We start from the raw sequence: 19,953 nt of genomic DNA, 5'->3' as shown, positions 1-19,953 counted from the left end.
AGTTAGTCAGTAACAAGTGCACGGTTGTATATTTGTTGTACATCAGAGATCAGCAGCTTCTTTAGCTTTGGGTGTCAGTGGGATTGAGTGATGGCCAATGGCGGGCCTAAAACTGGTGGGAAGAAGTTAGAAAGGAATGCAAGAGAGGGAGAAGGGGAAAAGGGAGTGTGAGAATCGGAGGGGCAAAAGGGGAGGGGTAGGGTGAGCAAAGAAGTCCAGCGAGGACGAGAGATGGCTCCTGGCTGTAACTCGTGTGCATTAGGCAGTTGCTGTGCTGATGTGGTTCAGAAGGCTTCCTGGAGGAAGCAGCTCTGTACGGGGGAGTGACCCAAGCTGGTGGAGAGAGCCAGCCCTAGAGGAGGGCTCACCTAGCAGGTGCCTTGGCTGGATGGACTAGGGCAGAAGCCAGGGTGAGGAGGAGCCGGGAGGCCAGGAAGGGCGATTTAGAGTTTGAGAAATGGAGGGAACTGGAAACAGTGTGAGAGGTGGTGGGAGTGATGGGTCAAAAAGTCCGAAGCAAGGAATCTGATGCTGATCAGATTCTATAGGTGAGCTGTAGAAGGTTCCACGTGCCCCTCAGTACTGTGACCTGAGCATGTGCCCAGGCTGAGAGTGTAGGGGCTCCCGTCACTCAGGGTAATACGGGTGCTGAGCCCTCCACGGCTCACACAGACACACGTTTCTTTGTGTCTAAGATTTTTTTTCTCCATTCTTTTCACCTGCTACTCCTTCGGCCCCATCCCACTTCTCTGCCTCATTTAGTGAGAGCTTATTGAGTGTGTGCTGTTTCCCTCCCATCGGGCTTCACGCTGTTAAGGAAGAGAGGAATTGTGTCACGAGGACCCTGTCCTGTAGCTGAGATGGGGGGAACACTGAAGATATGAGTGGAGACCCACAGGCAGTGTGTGGTCAGCCCTCAGGAGGCGGTGTGGTGCTACCACAAGCGTGGAGGGAACTCAGAAACGGAGAAAGAGCTCGAAGTTGGGGGACTCCAGTGCGATTTCCAGAGAAGGCTGAAATTTGGATTTGGAGCAGGTTCCGAGAGTCTGGCTCGGAGTTTATTAGCTGTGTGGCCTTGGGGAAGTCACTTCAGTGCAGGGCTGCAGGTTCTTCATGTGTGCAAGAGAGATAACCAGGGCTTCCTTTCAGGGGCTCAGCAGCTATTAGAGTGTTAGAGATAGTAAAGTGCCCCGCAAATAGAAAGAACTCGCTTAGGGAATTATTATTTTTATTTTAATAATCGCTATTGAGTGGAGATTGAAAATTTGACTTAAATTGGAGACGGCAGCGTGAGCAGAGCCACAGGGACGGGACTTAGCATGGTACGTGGGAGACACCGAGTAGAATTTTAAAAGCCTCCACTTCCTGGGGATGTGCAGAGATCCACAGTGTCAGGGGCTGCCACCAACTCAAGCTGGATGAAGACTGTAAAGCGGCCATTTGGTAGACGAGGTCATTGATGGCCCTCGAGAGAACAGCTTTAACAAAGGGCAGTAATGACCGCTAGATTGCAGGCAGCGCCTTGGCCTCCCTGCCCGCCTCCACGTCTCTCCATCCCTGCATGCCAGCAGCCTTTTGTCTCGCCTCCTTCTGCCCTGAGACTCTCTCTCCCTTTTGCCGGCAGGACCTGGAGCGGAGGCACCAGCAAAAACTGAAGATGCAAGCCGAGATTAAGCGCATCAACGATGAAAATCAGAAGCAGAAAGCAGAGCTGCTGGCTCAGGAGAGGCTGGCGGACCAGATGGTGATGGAGTTTACCAAGAAGAAGATGGTAAGGGGCTTGGTTTCTGCTTGTCAGGAACAGCATGTCTGTCACAGGAGAGGCAGATCTGGGACCTGAGGGGACTCCAGGGGAAGGCAGCCACCTCTTCATTCTACAACCCATGTCCTTAGTTCAAGGGCTTGACTTCTTTCTCTCTTCGTCTTGGCTAGACTACTGTCTGTTAAAAGCCCAGGAAGGACATCCAAAGTAGTGTGTTGTTACTCTCATTAACACCTTTAATTAGAAAGAGGCTGGGAGAGGGTCAGGTGTAGGCCGGGAAGAAAATTAAACTATTGGCAAAACTGAAGTTTTTGTAGATTCCTCATGTTCTCGATAATTATTCCCCCAGTAGTCATGAGTCACCTGCCCCACACATTCCTTGTGAAAACTCCTATATTGAGCACTAGACTCAGAAAATAGAGTCTTCTCCCGGCCCCCACTGTACAGCAAGTAGGAACAAATGCACGGTGGAGCAGAAAGCAATACCTGCAAGCGGTTACAGATGGCTGTAGCTCATGAAGGTCTGGGCTCATTCTGGGGCTAAATTGAGTGATGAGATGATTGGCGTCTCTAGGGAACAGAAGGTAAAAGAAGGCTTTTAAGCGTGGTTGAGATAACTTGAACACGGATTTATATAAGAAGAGGAGAAAGTACTCACAGTGTCAGGGAAGTTATTAAATTTTTCCTGTGTTGATCTTGTTTCCCCTGATAGTTCTAAAGTTCTGTGATGACAGAAACCACATCATACTTCTCTGTGCTCCTCTGTGATGGTGATGAATGAAGGGCAGGGTGTGTGTGTGTGTGTGTGTGTGTGTGTGTTTGTGAGAGAGACAGAGAGAGAGAGGGAGAGAGAGACTTGAAAAGGTGTATTTGGCAAGTCTATTTATTCCAAATACAAACCACAGAAAATGAAGTGCAACAAAGCTTCTTTATTGGCTGCAGTTTTCTTATTGGATGCTGGGCTTATATAGGCAATAGAGTGAGAACATAAGATTAGGGACATGGTTGGTTCATACCTAGTAGCGATTATGGGACTACCATATATTGGGAAGTTAGACTTTGTATCAGCTCTGTGCTAAGTCTTTTGCATGTGTTATCCTTCTAATATTTATCACAACCTTGTGACGTGATTATTGATCGATTCAAAATATACTGAATGCTTCAGTGTGTCCCAGATCAGGCTGAAAGGACCTGGAGTGATGCTGTGCACTTTGTATGGAACTCATCAACTCTTTCTCTGCGTAGGCAAAGGTGGTGATAATGAGCTAATTATGGGCAGGAGTTGGTGAGCAGGTTTGCTGGATGCAGCAGGGAGTCGGTGGTAGCCATGGTGAGATGTGAGATGATGGAGGGCTGAGAGCAGCTGTTGGGTGTGCCTCGGGCCTTGAGCGGAGCTGCGAAGTTGGAATGATGAGGAATTGCCGTAGATTTCTGCATGGGAACTGGGGGAGGGTAATGCATCCGTCCACGGAAAGAACAAAGGCAGGGGGACACTGGGAGAGGGGTCACGCACCTGGACGTGGCCACAGTCCACCCCAGCCTCACGGTGGTATCTTTTCTGGCATGTGGGACTGCCCCCTTCAGAGCTAAAGGCAAAGATTGGTTTTGGCAGGATCCAGAGTTCCCAGCCCTGCCGTCCAGGGCAAGGTGGAACGGGAAGAGCAGCGTGCTGCATAGCCATGAGCACCTCACAAGTGGGCAGTTCACCCAGCTTTATAGAGGCCTGGGCAGGAAGAACGAGAGCTAAGGAGGATTCCTTATGGGGAAATCACATTTCCACCCAGCCTGTGCCACTCATCTTAACAACGGCTCAAGACACGGCAGCCTGGGGATCTGGCTTTGGGAAGCCTTGAGGGATATGCCTGTTCTTTCAGAGATGGGGTAGAGGGAGCCAGTTTCGATGGTCTGCTCTCTAGGAATCTGCTAACCACGGAGGAACTGCCCAAAGCATGGTTGGCTGTTTGCCCCGGGACTAATGAGACAACCTCCACCTGTTGCCCTTTACAAGGGAGGCAGGGAGCCACAGCTGTCCCTTGGCCCAGGAGCTTTGAAACTGGAAAAACTGTGACGAAGCAACAGCAGTAGCAAAGCCGGGCTCAGGATCCCTGCATTCAAATCCTGTTGGTGTTTTTACTGGCAAGGCCCTGGAGCTCCATGGGCATCAGTTTCCCCATTATAATATGTGTCTCGTGAGCTGTTGTGATGGTTCTCCAGGCTAATCCATGGGAAAGCATCTTACAACCAATGAAGCATTTTACACGCGCGAATTGTTCTGTGTTCACGCATTGCCAGGTTCACTTTGCCCCATGTTAAAAGGAGTCCAGAAGGGGTTAGGGGAGATTCTTGTGCAAGGCTGGGACACCAGAAACCATTTCACAAGGTTCCTTCTTTTCCTGCAGGCACGAGAAGCAGAGTTTGAGGCTGAACAGGAGAGAATCCGGAGGGAGAAAGAGAAGGAGATCACCCGCTTACGGGCCATGCAGGAGAAGGCCCAGGATTACCAGGCGGAACAGGTGCCTCCCCTCTGCCGCACCCACTCCCTTCACCATTCCCTGGACAGCCTGCAGAACGGCCTCAGGAGGGAGCGATGTAGAGGAGAGGGTGCAGGTTATCCAGACTCCAGTAGTCTGAGAAGGCAGGAGCAGGCCTGCTCCCAGCGACGGCAGCAAGCGCTGAGCAGTGCCTTGTGTGCTTAAGGTTGAGAGAAAGTTTTCCACTGCTGCGACCTCAAGCCACCAGTGAAATGTGTCACCAGAGGAAACTGTGGCATCTCCATCATTAGAGTTTTTAAAATTAGAAGCAATTGCAGGACCGCCTGCAGGTACAGGGAGAAAATTGGAATAAGCGTGGTGGAAGGACAAGATGACCCCTCGGGGTATCTTCTGACCTGGAAGTTCTGTGACAAGGACTGCATTTATTCTCTCCTAGAATAACTTGCTGCCGGGGACGTTGACGGTGCTGCTCAAAGCAGACTGTGTCAGGGTCTGTTAGCAGGTGTCTTCCTAAAGGCACCCGGTCTGTACCCGAGGTGACTTTTGTGCCCTATCGGGTGCCCTACTCTGTCCTTTCCCAGGATGCCTTGCGGGCCAAGCGCAACCAGGAGGTTGCAGACCGAGAGTGGCGCAAAAAGGAAAAGGAAAACGCGCAGAAGAAGATAGAGACAGAGGCCGAGCTGCGGAAAACTCGACTGGAGCAGGTGGCTTTCAAGGAGCACACCCTGGCGGTCCAGGTGCAGCGGGACCGGGATGAGTTCGAGAGGATTCTTCGGTAGGAGGCGCCTAGAGCCCTGGGTTCCTTTCCTTGTGTTACAGCAGGGATGGTCCATACAGGATAGAGGGAAGCTTTCTGGCACCTTATCCAATGGGCACCTGTCCATCTTTGCTGGGTTGGCATTGCTCTAACTACATGGTGGTTGAAATATTTCAAAGCTACCTGAACCAAGAATTTCATGAGAAGAGAATTGGAAAATATCCCTGGCAAGTGTCTAGGAATTGGAGATTATTGGGATTATTTACCTTAGAGCAGTGAAGGTATAAGTAAAGGTGTGGTCATTCCTTGGTACCTGAGGGGTATTGGTCCTAGGTCCCTGGCCTGAGGTGGCAAACTTGGCAGATTTTCTAGTCCTTTCTGTGAAATGGCATAGTATTGTCATCTGACCTATGTACATATTCCTGAGCATTTGATTTTTTTTAAAAAAGATATTATTTATGGGGCTGGCACTGCGGCATAGTGGGTTAACACCCTGGCCTGAGGCGCCAGCGTCCCATATGGGTGCCAGTTCAAGACCCAGCTGCTCCACTTCCCATCCAGCTCTCTGCTATGACCTGGGGTGCTTGGGCCCCTGCACCCATGTGGGAGACCCAGAAGAAGCTCCTGGCTTTGGATTGGCGCAGTTCTGGCCGTTGCAGCCTGTTGGGGAGTGAACCATCAGATGGAGGACCTCTCTCTCTCTCTCTCTGCCTTTCTTCTCTCTGTGTAACTCTGACTTTCAAGTAAAAATAAATCTTTAAAAACATTTATTTATTTGAAAGTCAGACTTACACAGAGAGAGGAGAGGCAGAGAGAGAGAGAGAGAGAGAGAGAGAGAGAGAGAGAGAGAGGTGTCTTCCATCTGCTGGTTCATTCCCCAACTGGCTGCAACAGCCGGAGCTGCGCTGATCCGAAGCCAGGAGCCAGGAGCTTCTTCCGAGTCTCCCACATGGGTGCAGGGGCCCAAGGACTTGGGCCATCTTCTACTGCTTTCCCAGGCCATAGCAGAGAGCTGGATTGGAAGTGGAGCAGCTGGGACTCGAACTGGCGCCCATGTGGGATGCTGGTGCTTCAGGCCAGGGCATTAATCCACTGCACCACAGCACAGGCTCCAATGAGCATTTGCTTTTTTAAATTATATAATACTAAATTTTTACCCGATACATTAAAATTGTACATGGGGCACCATGGGTTGTCTAGAGATGTGTATACATTATAGAATGCTCAAATCAAGGCAAGTCCTGTATAGTTTAAATTATCTCTAAGATTACTTACAATCCATAAGCCAATGACAACTGCCATTGACATTGTACTTAGTGTTGTAAATAGTTCTTTTATTGTGGCAAGAAAAAATAACAGTCTGTACATAATCAATACAGATACAACTTTTTCCTGTTTTGATCTGAGGCCGGTTGAGTTCATGGATGTGGAATCCACGGATACAGAGGGCCTACTCTCTGAATCTGGTTCCTTCTGACCCCTTCCTGCGTGTCCCTCTGCAAGTCAGGGGCAAAGCTGCAGCAGAAGAGGTGTAGGGAATACAGAGAGAACTCCAGACGCTGCACGCTGAGTCCCTGGAGGGGAACCTTACAACAGGGCTTTGCCATCCATTCTCAGATGGGTGCTAAGCACAGGAACCCTAGGCTCTGTGCTGGATGCCATGGAGAAATGAGCAAAGCCCTGCCCTCGCCCATTCCTCAGGCAGGATGTGAGAGATCCGAGTGTGGAGGGACCTCTCCTGTGTGTCTCCACCTTTGCTGCTGCCCAGTGCTTCATCCTTTTGTTTCGTTCTCCCTTTTGTAAGTGGAAGCTGCGCATTCATGCTCTCACCGCTTTGTCCCTTCCCCAGCGCAGTCAGCACGCACAGCTGCCAGTGGTTTCCCTCCCTGCTCTGCTTTCTTCCAGTTAGATCTGGGACCACCAGGCCTGACCCCTGGGGGAGGTCCTGGGGGTGTTCTTATGGCCTAACTGGGAACGACTAGATCAGAATGTTTCAGAAGACAAAGGAAATTTGAATTGAGGGGATACCAAATGATACTCAAGGAAGCAGAGACTGGAAGGCGGAGCTCAGCTTTCTGGGTGTTCAGGCTCCAGGTCCTTCCCGGTTCTGCCTCAGTTAGTTGCACACCAGACCAGGCTACTCTGAGCCAGAGCAGAGGCAAGGCAGAGCAGCAGGAGCCTCCATCCTTGCCATAGTCAGATCCCTGGGCTGTGGGCCCCAGCCTGCCCCTCTGGCTGTGATGCCCCACCCTACCCCCTTTTAAAAAAAGATTTATTTATTTATGTAAAAGGCAGAGACAGAGGAAAAGAGGGAGAGAGGTCTTCCATCCGATGGTTCACTCTCCAAATGGCTGCAACGGCCAGAGCTGGGCCCATCCAAAGCCAGGAAATGGGAGCTTCTTCCAGGTCTCCCACACAGGTACAGGAGCTCAAGGACTTGGGCCATCTTCTACTGCTTTCCCAGGCCAGAGCAGAGAGCTGGATTGGGAGTGGAGTCTCCGGGACTCGAACCGGCGCCCCTATGGGATGCCAGCACTGCAAGTGGCAGCTTTACCTGCTACACCACAGCGCCAGCCCCTGTGATGCCCTTTGGTTCTGTAGCTTCCTCTGCCCCCAGGGGTGTGCCATGGTCACTGGACACCTAATGAGGAAGGCAGCTTCCTAAATGCCCCCAGAGATTCTGCCCTTGGGCTCCAGACTGCCTTCCAGATGTCTCCCCTCTTCTCCCTGGCCTCCATGCCCTTGCACATCTGTGTGCCTTGAGCAGGCACTAATAAATATTAATGGGATGAAATTAAAGTCCTACCTTTGCAGCTGACCCACTTGTCTCTGCTTTGCTTGGTTTACCTGAACCATACACACTAGCCCGTTATTAAAGCTATAGCAACCCTTTGGAGAAGTTCAACTTCACCCCCTGCTGTGGGTTACCATCTAGACCTAGTACCTCCAGGCCCACGTGGCCAACACTGCACGTGTCTGCACTCCGGGGGCATCTCTGCTATAGCCAGTGATCCAGCTGTTCCAACTTCCGAAGCATGGCCTCCTGCATGGCCTATAAATGGACTTAATACTTCCGGACAGAGGGAGGCCCTGAACTCCTAGCCTGTTGACTATGCAGAGCTAGCCAACCTAGCCTACCCAGTGGTTCTTAGAAATATCTGCGAGCTTTTGAAAACTTCTGGTGCCCAGGCTCTGCCTCCACAGATTGTGATTTAAGTGGTCTAGGGTGAGGCCCAGGCAGCAGTATTTTTAGGAAGTTTCCAGGGGATTCTAAAACCTGCCAGTTTCCACGATCACTGCCCTCACCCAGGGGAGTAACCAGACTCTTCCCCATTCTTGTCCCTGGAGCTCTCTGATGACCCTGGGAACACCTTCCCCCAAACCTTGTCACACTTGCCTCTCTTCTCAGGAGGAAATTTCTACACAAAGGAAAACTATGGCAAAGCAGGGGCCTTCCTGTTGCCACGGGTGGGCTGGTGGGCAGTGGGGTCTCAATGTCTGAGAACAGAGGGGTGGAGAGGCCAGCAGTTCTCTTCTCCCAGACTGGGAGGTCTCTGTGGGAGGGGCAGATTTTAGGAGGTATTTGCCTGGTGGAAGGAGTTGCTGGGAGTTGGGAAAATAACATAAGAATGGTGGATCACGGAGGATGGCTAAATAGAAATGAGCAGGTGTGGCGATGTTTTCTGTATCTTTGTTGGGGGGCAAGTGACCCTAGGGGAGCATAGCAGTTGAGACAGGCCCGCCCAGGACGAGTTAGTGTTTTGTTTTTGCTTTTGATTACACTGAGGGAGAAATCAAGTATTTGCTTAAGATGGCCTATGGCTGCATCTCCTCTGAGATGTGAATACATTCCACTTGAATTTTTTTTTCTGAGCTTATCTGGTTGCCGTTAGTACTTTTCTTATGATGTCTGGGTCTGTGCAGTGTTCTTGTGGTAGAAGCTTCCAAGAGGAGTTTGGACAGGTGGATTAATAGGACAACCATGGGCCAGCGCTGTGCCGTAGAGGGTTAACGGCCTGGCCTGAAGCGCCGGCATCCCATATAGGCACCGGTTCTAGTCCCGGCTGCTCCACTTCCAATCCAGCTTTCTGCTATGGCCTGGAAAAGCAGTAGAAGATGGCCCAAGCCCTTGGGCCCCTGCACCTATGTGGGAGACCTGGAAGAAGCTCCTGGCTCTTGGCTTCGGATCAGCGCAGCTCCGGCTGTTGCGGCCAATTGGGGAGTGAACCATCGGATGGAAGACCTCTCTCTCTCTCTCTCTCTCTCTCTCTCTCTGTGTGTGTGTGTAACTCTGACTTTCAAATAAATGAATAAATCTTTTTAAAAAAAATAGGACAACCAAGAGCAGGCTGAACTCCTTCCTTCTCCCAGCAACGAGGGAGAGCTGGTGCCACAGACTCAATCGCTTCTTTTAACCTTCTAAGCATCCCCTTGCAAGCTTGATTAAAGTTGTCACTTCTGTTAGAGAGGAAAGGAAAGAAGAGAGATGTCTTGGAACAGTCGGGAGAGGGGTTATGCATTGTTATGAAGGGAGAGTAGGACCAATGATTGCTTCCAGTGGATGAGATCCTGAGTACAGGACTAGCTACATGATTTTCAGGACCCAGCAAAGAATGAGAATGTGGAGCCCCTTGTTCAAAGACACAAGCATTAAGTCCCTTCTAAGCGTGCCCCTGCCAGACAGTGGCCGGCCCTGGCTGCTGGGAGCAGGCGCATGCACAGTGGCAGCCTCTGGGGCCGATCTCTGAGCTGCAGACCAGGGCTGGAGCCTGGAGGGGCAGTGGTCTCTGCCCAGTGGAGAAGCCCGTGCAGGAGGCTCCCTCAGCACCTTTCCTCCGCGGGGCCTGCTCGGCCGTGTCCATCCGTGTCCTGCATCCTCCCCCAGGGCTCAGAGAGAGCAGATCGAGAAGGAGCGTCTGGAGGAGGAGAAGAAGGCCACGGGGCGCTTACAGCATGCCAACGAGCTCCGGCGCCAGGTGCGCGAGAACCAGCAGAAGCAGGTGCAGAGCCGCATCGCCACCTTTGAGGAGGGCCGGCGCCTCAAAGAGGAGGCCCAGAGGCGGCGCGAGCGCATTGAGGACATCAAGAAGAAGAAACTGGAAGAGCTGAGGTGCGCTGGAATCCCTTCTTACCCCAGCACCTCTCCTCGCCCCACCCCAGAGTTGGCTGGGCAGATGGGATGAAGGGCCGCAGCCTAGGTGCCAGGGAGGGACCCTTCTCCCGACTTGGGACTTGCCCCCTCTGAAGGGGGCTCCAGCCAAGCAGCCTGGGACTTGGCCTTCCGGCTCTTTGGGAACTCCTTGGGCAAGGGCTGGAACCTTGATACAAGTGGGAGTGGGTTCCCAGAGCCAGGTTGGGGCCACAGATCTCTGTAAATCCTGCCCAGTGCCTGCCCGCTTCCTCCTGTCTCCTCTCTGGTCCATCCGGCTCATCCCCTTACACCTGCCCTACGTTCCTCCGGCAGAGCCACGGGCCTTCCTGAGAAGTACTGCATTGAAGCTGAACGCAAGGCTAACATCCTGCCGGCTACCTCTGTGAACTGAGTGGGAGCCTGCATCGCGGGACAGATTCTGCCCTGTCTCTGGGTGTCCACAATTGCTGCTAACCTAGACATTTCACAGTTACAGATTAAATCTATTCTACTTCTCTAGGGAACGGCTCAGCTTTCTTGTTATGGGGATGTGGCTGCTCCGGGCATGAGGACACTCGGGGTGACACTCGGGGTCAGGGAATGGGAGAATGCTCTCTCATGATCTTGTTGGCCCAGCGTCTCCTTTTGTGATCTCCTGGGATGTCCGCTTAGAGGGCAGTTTGGCTCCCTGCCCCACGCCCAGTTCAGAGGCATTGCAGGGCACTGATGCTGAGCTAGGTGATGCTCTCAGGGAGGGGCAGGGTCTAGGGCTGAGCTGGGCGGGGCGGAGGAGGGAGGGACCAGGGCTGCCTGAGGCAGAGCTCTTGCCTGGCTCCCAGCCATGACTCAGACTACATCTGTGCAGGGGTGGTGTTTGAACCTAGGGCATCCTGCTGCTGTCCCCACCCTCTCGTGCCAGAGAGGCAGTGCTGCAGCACAGACACCTGCCTCACCCCGTCCAGGGCACACCCAGGACCCAGCACGGCTCAGTCCATCCACCCGGTCCTGGAACATAGCTGCCCCTTCCTCAGCTCACCTCACTGCTGTAAGCGGGGCTCCCCAAAGCCATGTTCACCAGCTTTTACTTCCCTCACTTTTTAAAAAAGATTTATTTATTTTACTTGAAAGTCAGAGGTACAGAGAGGCAGAGGGAGGGAGGGAGGGAGAGAGAGAGAGAGAGAGAGAAAGAGAAGAGGGAGAGGGAGAGAGAGAAGAGGGAGAAAGAGAAGTCTTCCACCTGCTTGTTTACTCCCCAAATGGCTGCAATGGCTGGAGCTGGATCGATCTAAAGCCAGGAGCCAGGGGCTTCTTCCTTGTCTCCCATGTGAGTGCAGGGGCCCAAGGACTTAAGCCATCTTCTATTGCTTTCCCAGGCCATACCAGAGAGCTGGATTGGAAGTGGAGCAGCCGAGACTCTAACAGGCGCCCGTATGGAATGTGGGCACTGCAGGTGGTAGCTTTACTGGCTACACCACAGCGCCAGCCCTGACTTTCCTCACTTTTCAAAAGTTATTTAAAGATTTATTTATTTGGAAGTCAGCATTAACAGAGAGAGGGATCTTCCATCTGCTGGTTCACTCCCCAAATGGCCACAACGGCCAGGGCTGGGCCAGGCTGAAATCAGGAGTTTCATCCAGGTCTCTGACATGGGTGCAGGGGCCCAAGCACTTGGGCCATCTGCTGCTGCTTTCCAGGCATGTTGGCAGGGAGCTTGGATCAGAAGTGGGGCAGCTGGGACTTGAACAGGAACCCATAAGGGACCCTGGCGGTGCTGGTGGCGGCTTTACCCACTGTGCCACAACGCGGGCCCCTGCTTTCCTCACTTCGCCCCAGACTACTCGTTATTCCCTTTGCACTCATGCAAATAGGTGTTGAGTTCCTGCCACGTGCCAGCTGCGTTCTAGGCACTCAGGGAATACAGCACACCTGCTCCCACCCTCCTGAAAGCCTCCCATTTGGGCCAGTCTGCGCCTGCCTTGTCCCTGCCGGATGCTGCCCGTCAAATTTAGTGTCCTTTTAAAGTGGTCTCGGCCTTTTCTGCAGGACTCTGGTTGTCTGGCTCCCATTTGGGGCTGGAGTGCCTGCTGCCAGCGATGGAGCCGCTTCCTTGTCTTGGAGGGGAAAGGTCTTTCTTGCAGCTGCCATCAGCCTGGCACTGTGCTGTCCCTCCAGCCACCTCCCCTCCCCGGGTTTGCCCCTCTTCTCAGCTCCTCAGCCTGGTCTTGTCTTCCTGGACAGGTCCTGCACTACAGGGGGCAGAGGACAGCTGCTGGGCGCGTCCCGGGTGTTTACAACGCCAGGTTACAAGGGCCTCGGGCAAGAGTCCTCTTTTCATAGGGCCCAGGGAGAGTCAGCAAGCTCCTTCCTGTGCTTCCTCTCCCCCAGGACCCAGGACAGCTGCCCCAGGCACCTCCTTCAGCTTCCCCACTGGGGAAGACTGTTGCCTCACCCAACCAGGCAGGCAGCTCCGGCAGCTGTTTGGGGAAGGGGCTTTCTTACCTTCCCAACTCAGTCCCCCTAACTGCAACCTTCCTTCCCTGGGAAACCTATGCTTTCCTCCCTAGGGCCTTTGGGAAGACACGGTACCCAGCCTGGATGGGAGAGAAGGCATGGCAATGCCGTGGAAATCTCGGTCATCTTTCTACAGCTGGTGCACTGGTGTGGGTTTTCCATGAACGTAACCTATTACTCAGGTGATACCTGCAGGGATCAAAGAAGAAGAAGCCCTTAGCTATTTTAAGGGAAAAAAGAAAAAGAGCCTTGGGTTCTTGGAATTTGCCCAGTCATGCATCTCAGGGTTGGAAAGAGTGAGCCCCTGTGGCATGCTGGTCAAAGAGGGTGCGTGTTCCATACAGATTGCTGACTTCTGAGTCCATGGAGAGAAAACCAGACCGAGTTCATAGATTGAAAGCAAGGGAAGCATTCGACCAGAGATGCTCTGGTGAGAACGCAAGCGTGTGGGGCTTGGCAGATCTGGACAGGGCCTGGACACAGGGCAGTGATAGGTAACATGGATAAAGGTCTGGCTTCAGGAAGGGAGAACGTGGCCGCCTCTGAGCAGGTGCACATCGTTTGGGAGAGAATCTCAGAGTTCTGCCACCAGGACGGGCCTCTCCACTGTCATCAGGAATTCTCTCCATCTTGGAAGCAGCTCACGATGTGAAAGATTTCTTCTTTCAGGATTCTTGAGAAGCCTCACCCAGGCTTCTGCAGGCTCCAGGACAAACTAGTCCCTTGAAGAGGGACCCTCCTGAGTGCCAAGTGGGCAGTTGGGATCTGCAGCCAGCCAGCTCTACCTGGGCTTCTTTATAAACCCTCTACCCCCTCATTCAGGAGTGGCTGTGGGGATAATTACAGAGAAGTGCCCTGGCTCTTGGCAGGGGCTGGCAGGGGCAGGTTATGTAAGAGTGGTAAGTGGTGGCAGAGGCCACAGGGGGCTGTGTAAGCCCAGCTTGCAGATGGAGTTGTGCCCGGAGACAGAGAGGACGGTGTTCATTCTGTTGACTCGAGCAGGCCCCAGGCCAGAGAGGCAGCCGTGGGCAGCCTCCCTCTTGCTGTTTGAGGTTGGGGCTTTGGGAGCCATGCTTTCTGCCAAGGAGGCTTCAGCCTGCCCTAGCCATGCTCAGAGGTGGAAATGAACTCTGTGCACCTCTCAAGCCACAGAAGCAGCCTGGGTATGTCTGGGAGACTGCAAGAGGACTGCAATGTGGCCGGCGCCGTGGCTTAACAGGCTAATCCTCTGCCTTGCGGCGCCAGCACACTGGGTTCTAGTCCCGGTTGGGGCGCCGGATTCTATCCCGGTTGTCCCTCTTCCAGGCCAGCTCTCTGCTATGGCCCGGGAAGGCAGTGGAGGATGGCCCAAGTCCTTGGGCCCTGCACCCGCATGGGAGACCACGAGAAGCACCTGGCTCCTGCCTTCGGATCAGCGAGATGTGCCGGCCGCAGCAGCCATTGGAGGGTGAACCAACTGCAAAAAGGAAGACCTTTCTCTCTGTCTCTCTCTCTCTCTCACTATCCACTCTGCCTGTCAAAAAAAAAAAAAAAAAAAAAAAAAGGACTGCAATGGTGCTGGGGAAATGGGAGATGCCATTTAGTGCATTGTCTTTGTTCATGTGAAAATGCTTAAAAAAAAAAAAAAAAGCTCTCAAGCTCCTGCTGACTTTGTTGTAGGGGTCCTGATTCCTTTATGTCTTATGTTACTGATAAAGGTACATGTACTTTAAAAGCCCCCAAAGACTTCTGAGCGGCCAGTCTTCTGTGCGTGAGGTCTCCCAGTCACTTCAGAATCCGGCCTGGACAACCCACGGGTTAGGCTCCGCCTTGCAGCTCTGACTCAGATCTCCCTGGCACATCCCCTGGCTCCTGGTGGGGCTCCAGGCCTTACCTGCCTGCCTGCATCAACTGCCCACACCATGTGCTGCTGTGGCTTGGAGGCAGCCTCAGAACCTTTGCACCTGCCGCAGAAGCAGCTCCAGTTGGGTGGTGACTCAGCAGCCTGCCTGAGTGGCGGCCAAGCCAGGTTGTCCCTGACTCAGTGAGGGGCTGGGATGTCCTCCATCGCCCCTGAAAGCCTCGGCACCCCCATCTGTGACTTGGGTTACGGCTGGCCATTAATTGGTCTCAGTAAAAGCACTCTGATTGGGCTCAGATGAAAGGAGTTCAAAGAGTTCAAAGCCAGATGGGGCTTTTGGGGTGAGGAAGGGTGGCAAGCTGTTCAGGTGACAGTACAGGGGAGACGCTGCAGCCCCAGACAAGAAGTCTGGGTGCAGAGGCTGTGGGGCACAGGCAGAGTTCCTTACTCTGTTTTCTCACTCTCAGCCCTCCTAACTGCTCCTCTGCAGAGTGGGAGCCTGGGGGGCACCTATGGGTGCTCACTCCAGACCGACGGTCTCTTCCTGTCCTAGGCTGCTGCTGCCCAAGGCACCCTGCCCTCCCTATGGGATCTGAGATGTACTGGGAGAAATCGCACTAAGTTACCAAAAGTCTTCATTTCCAGCGTCAGAGTCGTCCTTGATCTGGCTGGCTTTAACTCACTCAGAGCTTCCCTCTAGCTCAGCTGCCCCAGCTCTCGCCTGTCCCCAGGGTGAAAGCTCTGTGTTTCATTCTGCGTGTGCAGAGAGTCCCCTCGGGAAGAGGTGGCCGTCAGCTCAGTGCTTTTAGCAACTTTCTTCTTTTAAAGATTTATTGGTTTATTTGAAAGGCAGAGTTAGAGAGAGAGAGAGAGAGAAAGAGACAGAGGGAAATAGGGGCAGGGGAGAGAGATCGATCTTCCATCTGCTGGTTCATTCCCCAAGTGGCCGCAACAGCTGGGCCTGGGCCAGGCTGAAGCCAGGAGCCAGGAGCTTCTTCTGAGTCCCCCAGATGGGCACAGAGGCCTAACGACTTGGGCCATCTTCTGTTGCTTTCCCAAATGCATTAGCAGGGATCTGGATGGAGCAGCTGGGTCTCGAACCGGTGCCCATATGGGATTCTGGCATCGCAGGCAGTGGCTTTACCCGCTATGCCATAACGCCGGCCTCCGCTTTTGACAACTTCAAGACTAGGACAGAATTATCATTAAGGTTTTGGGTAGAGAAAGGAGAGTTCAGGGAGTGGCGGTGGGGAGCAGAAGGGTCTGGGGCTTGAAAGAAACTGCTCAGGGCCAAGGAACTGACCTGCATGGATCCTGGAGGAAGACTTGTCCCTGGGCTCGTGGTGGTGAGCACCGAATCACAGAATCTCAAGGTTGGATGGGACCTGCTGGTGCTTGCCTCTTCTCTGTGAATGCTACTCAAATGAATGGTCTCCGTTTGCATACCCCAAGAGACAGGGTGCTCACTACCTAATAAGGCAGCCCAAACCATCTCAGACCAGACCTGATGTTTGGGAAAATCTTGAGGGTGAGTCAGTGTGCTGTCCCAAGCAGCCAGCGCATGGCTCTGGTTCTGCTCTCCAGGGCTGCACAACACAAGCCAAGGCTCTTTTCTAAGATGTCTCTTTTCAGATGACCCCCACCCCAGCCACTGTGCAGCCTGACTCCATGTCGGGAGGCACCTGGTGCTCTGGAAAAGCAGGGCTCTGCTGAACACTGCAGGGAGAAGATGTTGAAGGCAGGAAACTGCGAGAGTAGGGAATTTTTTTGAATTTTCCCCTTGAGCTGGACCTACTCCTCCCTTTATCCTGGCAGTGTTGCGCGTGGCCTCTGAGCCCCACCTACTCTGGCATCACCTTCCTCCTCGGGTGTCCAGGCAACAGGAAACAAACAGGGAGGACAGAGTGAAAGCCGGTTTGGACAGACTTAGAGGGGAAGGCTTTCAATGTGACGCACATCCGGCGTTCCCCTGGTGCCTCTGGCTCCTACACGCCTTCCTGTGCAGCTGTGCAGGTTGGGGAGGGGGCGCAAGGGAGGCCTTCGGGTGCCCGTGGAGGCTGAGCAGGATCACGGTTCTGCTCTGCAGGGATGGGTCAGTGATGTCCAGGCAGCAAAATCAAAAGCAAATTTCACTTCTTCAAATTCAAAGGTCCAAGTCCCATTGGATGTGTGGATTAATTCAACACCAAGTGTCTCCTCTCTGTCTCTCTGGCCATCCATGCAGATGCACGTTCAGGATGATCCGTCTTTGTTTACCTAATCCAACCAGAGGGCTCCGAGCTCAGTGAGGTGCTCAGCTGCTTTGGACAGAGGTCCCAAGAACTTTCGTTCTCAAGGATCTTCCCTCTTCAGACCTGAAAGAATCATTCGTTGTTACTCTGGGATTCATCCTTTTTAATCTGTGTGTCTGTCAGTGCCGTGGCTTGTTTCGCAAGCCCTGAGCGTTTCTTCCAGCCACCTCTCTGCACCCAATCCTCCCTCTGGTGCATGGTTGCTCTCCTTCAATTCACTGTTTCAACATCATGTCCTGTGGGCTGGGCCTCGTGCCGTGTGCCATGACCACCCTGTGGGCCAGGTGCTCCTTCTTCTCTCATCTGTCTTCCCCATCCAAGGGGGCGCACTGGAAGAACAGAGACCAAATCCCCTCCATGACTGTTTCTCCAGGGCCTAGCACAAAGCCCAGTCATCTGTCACATGGGTGAGGGTTCTGCAGGATGTGGGTGATCTCAGCGAGGTGGGTGAAGACACCTTTGGCCTTCGAGATCTCTTAACTTGGTTTTGAACAGCTCTTCCTCTTCGTCTCTGCCCACCCCCGTGGTAAAAGTTCAATTGATGACCCGCAGTCAACACCCTTTGCCATTGTTGTGCTTTGCTGGCATGGGGAGGGGGGGCTGGGAAATCCCTTTCAGGGGTGGGGCTTATGTTTCTGTTGTTTGCTCTTTTTGAGTCTGAGACGCTGTTTCATGGGGGAGATCTGGGTATATTCAGACTCCCTCTCAGGTCCCTCTTCCAAATGGGCCTGTGGGAACCATTGAGGCTTAGGAAGCTGGATCAGGGGCTTAGGGAGTCCCTGGGCCATTGTTGCCCAAAGCTCTTACCTGCCAGCCCTCATGTGGGCCTTAGCCCCTAACCCCAACCCACATCCTCAAACCCAACCCCACACATGGTGTTCATCCCTTTCACTGTAACTAAGTAACCCTTCCTTGTCAGAGGGCAAACTGCTCCCACCACACCTCCGGTGCCATCTCCAAGGCTCTGCCCTTCTTGTCCTATGCTGGCCCCACTGGGCAGTCCTCTATCCTCAATTCCTTTTGCTGAGAGCTGGGTGGAAAGAAAGCAGGTGTATGAGGCCAGTGCCGTGGCATAGTAGGTTAATGCTCCGCCTGCGGCACCAGCATCCCATATGGGTGCCGGTTCTAGTCCTGGCTGCTTCTCTTCCAATCTAGCTCTCTGTTATGGCCTGGGAAAGCATTGGAAGATGGCCTGGATGCTTGGGCCCCTGCAACCACATAGGAGGCCAGGAGGAAGCACCTGGCTCCTGGCTATGGATCGACATAGCTCTGATCTTTGTGGCCATTTGGGGAATGAACCAATGGACGGAAGACCTTTATCTCTGTCTCTCCTTCTCACTGTCTGTAACTCTGCCTCTCAAATAAATAAATAAAATCTTCTTTTTTTAAAAAAAGAAAGCAGCTGTAATGCCTCCTTGGACTGTCCCATACAACGCTGTCTACCTATGACTGTTCAACTCCCCTGCCCCCAGACTCTGTCCTTGGAGGACTGCTCTCTCCAGGGGAGCCCCTCCCTGGGCATCCAAGGGAGCCCAGGTCTCCATGGGGACTTTGCACAGGGAGCTGAGGGGCCTGCTGGTTGTATGTGGCGCAGTTTGGAAAGGGTCAAAGCTGAGAGCCTGGGGAGAGGACTAGGGTAGGGACCTGGGCAGGGGGCGGCAGGGCTTACAGGGTTGGGTGGAGTTGCTCTGAAGGGGATTTTAGAGGAAGGGCAGGTGGGTAGCCTCTGCCTGTCCTTCCACAAGAGGTGCAGGCATTGGGCTGTATCCTACCTAAGGGGCAGCCGTTGGCTTCTCCAGTCCAACACTGCCTTGCATCTCTTCTATGCGTTCATTCATTTCAAGGCCTTGGTCTTTGCTATTGTTTTAGAATAGAAGCAAATATCACCTCCATCAGTGCTATGCTCCTCTGGACAATGCACAGAAGAGGAACCATTGTACCCTGGAGAGCAAGAGGCACTTGTGGAAGTTCATGTGTTGGGTCCCGGATCACAGCCTGGGCCTACTGCTTCCTCTGTCTCTCTCCGAACCACTGGATGAACCACTTGCATTCTGCGTGTGCCTCTGTCTCTGCTCCTTAACTAATCACTGTTTCTCTCAGTTTCTTCCTTTTCCCTCCTTGGGGACATTGAGGGAAGCCCCATAGTCTCCTGGATGTGTCTTGACCTTTATGGGGCCTGGAGGAGAATGGGCATTTGGGTGGAGACAGTGGGGAGAACGCAGAGGGAGTAGGGAGGGGCCTCCCAGGAGTGGGCCCTCTCCTTTTGCTGATGACATGCTCCAGAGGCACACATGGGTTGTGGGTTGGCTCTAGGAAGGGGGCTGTGGGCTGTACCCATACCCAGCACCCTCACTCCCGCCAAGTTCTGCAGAGCTCCAGGCGCAGGTCAGGAAGGCTGGCAGCTGCTTTCATAGGCCCCAAACTGCATGGAGGTGGCCACTAGCCCTTAGTAGGTCAGGGGGACAAATGAAGTTCCCTGACTTCAGGTGCTGAGAGACCCCTGGGTGGTGCCTTCACAAGCAACTTTGCTTCAAGGGGCATCTAAGCCGTTGATAAACACCCCCCCCCACCTCCCGACTCCTATCTCCGAGGGTCCAAAACCAGACTCTCCCGCTCCCTCATCCCATTAAGTCTCCCTCTGATGGACCCTGTCTTCCAGTTCACTTTGGCGTCAGAGCCCCCTTCATTGTCAATAACTTCCTCCGTCTTCTCCCCAAAAGCCTTTCTCAGAGCGTGACCAAGCTGTGAACATTGGTGATGAAGCAGGACATCAGAGGTGACAATTATTATGGGATTAAGTCTCTCTATATACTCCTTAGGTAGGTTCAGGCACATCTGGATCCCTGTCCCACGTCTTGGGGCATTAATCCCCATGTACCCTTGGGATTCTCCCAGAGTTAAGGGATGAACATCTCGCCAAACCCATGAATATTCTTGGTCTCATATATATTTTTTTTAAAGATATATTTATTTATTTAAAAGGCAGAGGCAGAAGAGAGAGAGAGAGAGAGAGAGAGAGAGAGGTCTTCTATCTGCTCGTTCACTCCCCAAATGACTGCAATGGCTGGAGATGAGCTAATCTGAAGCCAGGAGTTCCTTCCAGGTCTCCCACGTGGGTGCAGCAGCTCAAGCTCTTGGGCCATCTTCTACTGCTTTTCCAGGCCATAGC

The 19,953-nt window shown here is 53.1% G+C and overlaps 1 protein-coding gene across 1 annotated transcript in view; it reads left to right on the top strand.

Moving 5' to 3' along the window:
• The window catches only part of CFAP45 (cilia and flagella associated protein 45), a 29,816-nt gene extending 19,192 nt beyond the window's left edge, over window positions 1–10,624 (top strand). The window contains exons 8-12 of the mRNA XM_062193702.1: window positions 1,625–1,771; window positions 4,162–4,275; window positions 4,836–5,029; window positions 9,897–10,121; window positions 10,476–10,624. Coding sequence (XP_062049686.1) covers window positions 1,625–1,771; window positions 4,162–4,275; window positions 4,836–5,029; window positions 9,897–10,121; window positions 10,476–10,554 — 759 coding nt within the window. The 3' untranslated portion in view covers window positions 10,555–10,624. The remainder of the gene's footprint in view (window positions 1–1,624; window positions 1,772–4,161; window positions 4,276–4,835; window positions 5,030–9,896; window positions 10,122–10,475) is intronic.
• The last annotated feature ends 9,329 nt before the right edge of the window (window positions 10,625–19,953 follow it).

The sequence above is a fragment of the Lepus europaeus genome, chromosome 5 (genome assembly GCF_033115175.1).
Source record: "Lepus europaeus isolate LE1 chromosome 5, mLepTim1.pri, whole genome shotgun sequence".
Classification (NCBI taxonomy): Eukaryota; Metazoa; Chordata; class Mammalia; order Lagomorpha; family Leporidae; genus Lepus; species Lepus europaeus.
The sequence above is the reverse complement of the archived record's forward strand: the minus strand, read 5'-3'. Positions and strand labels throughout refer to the sequence as shown.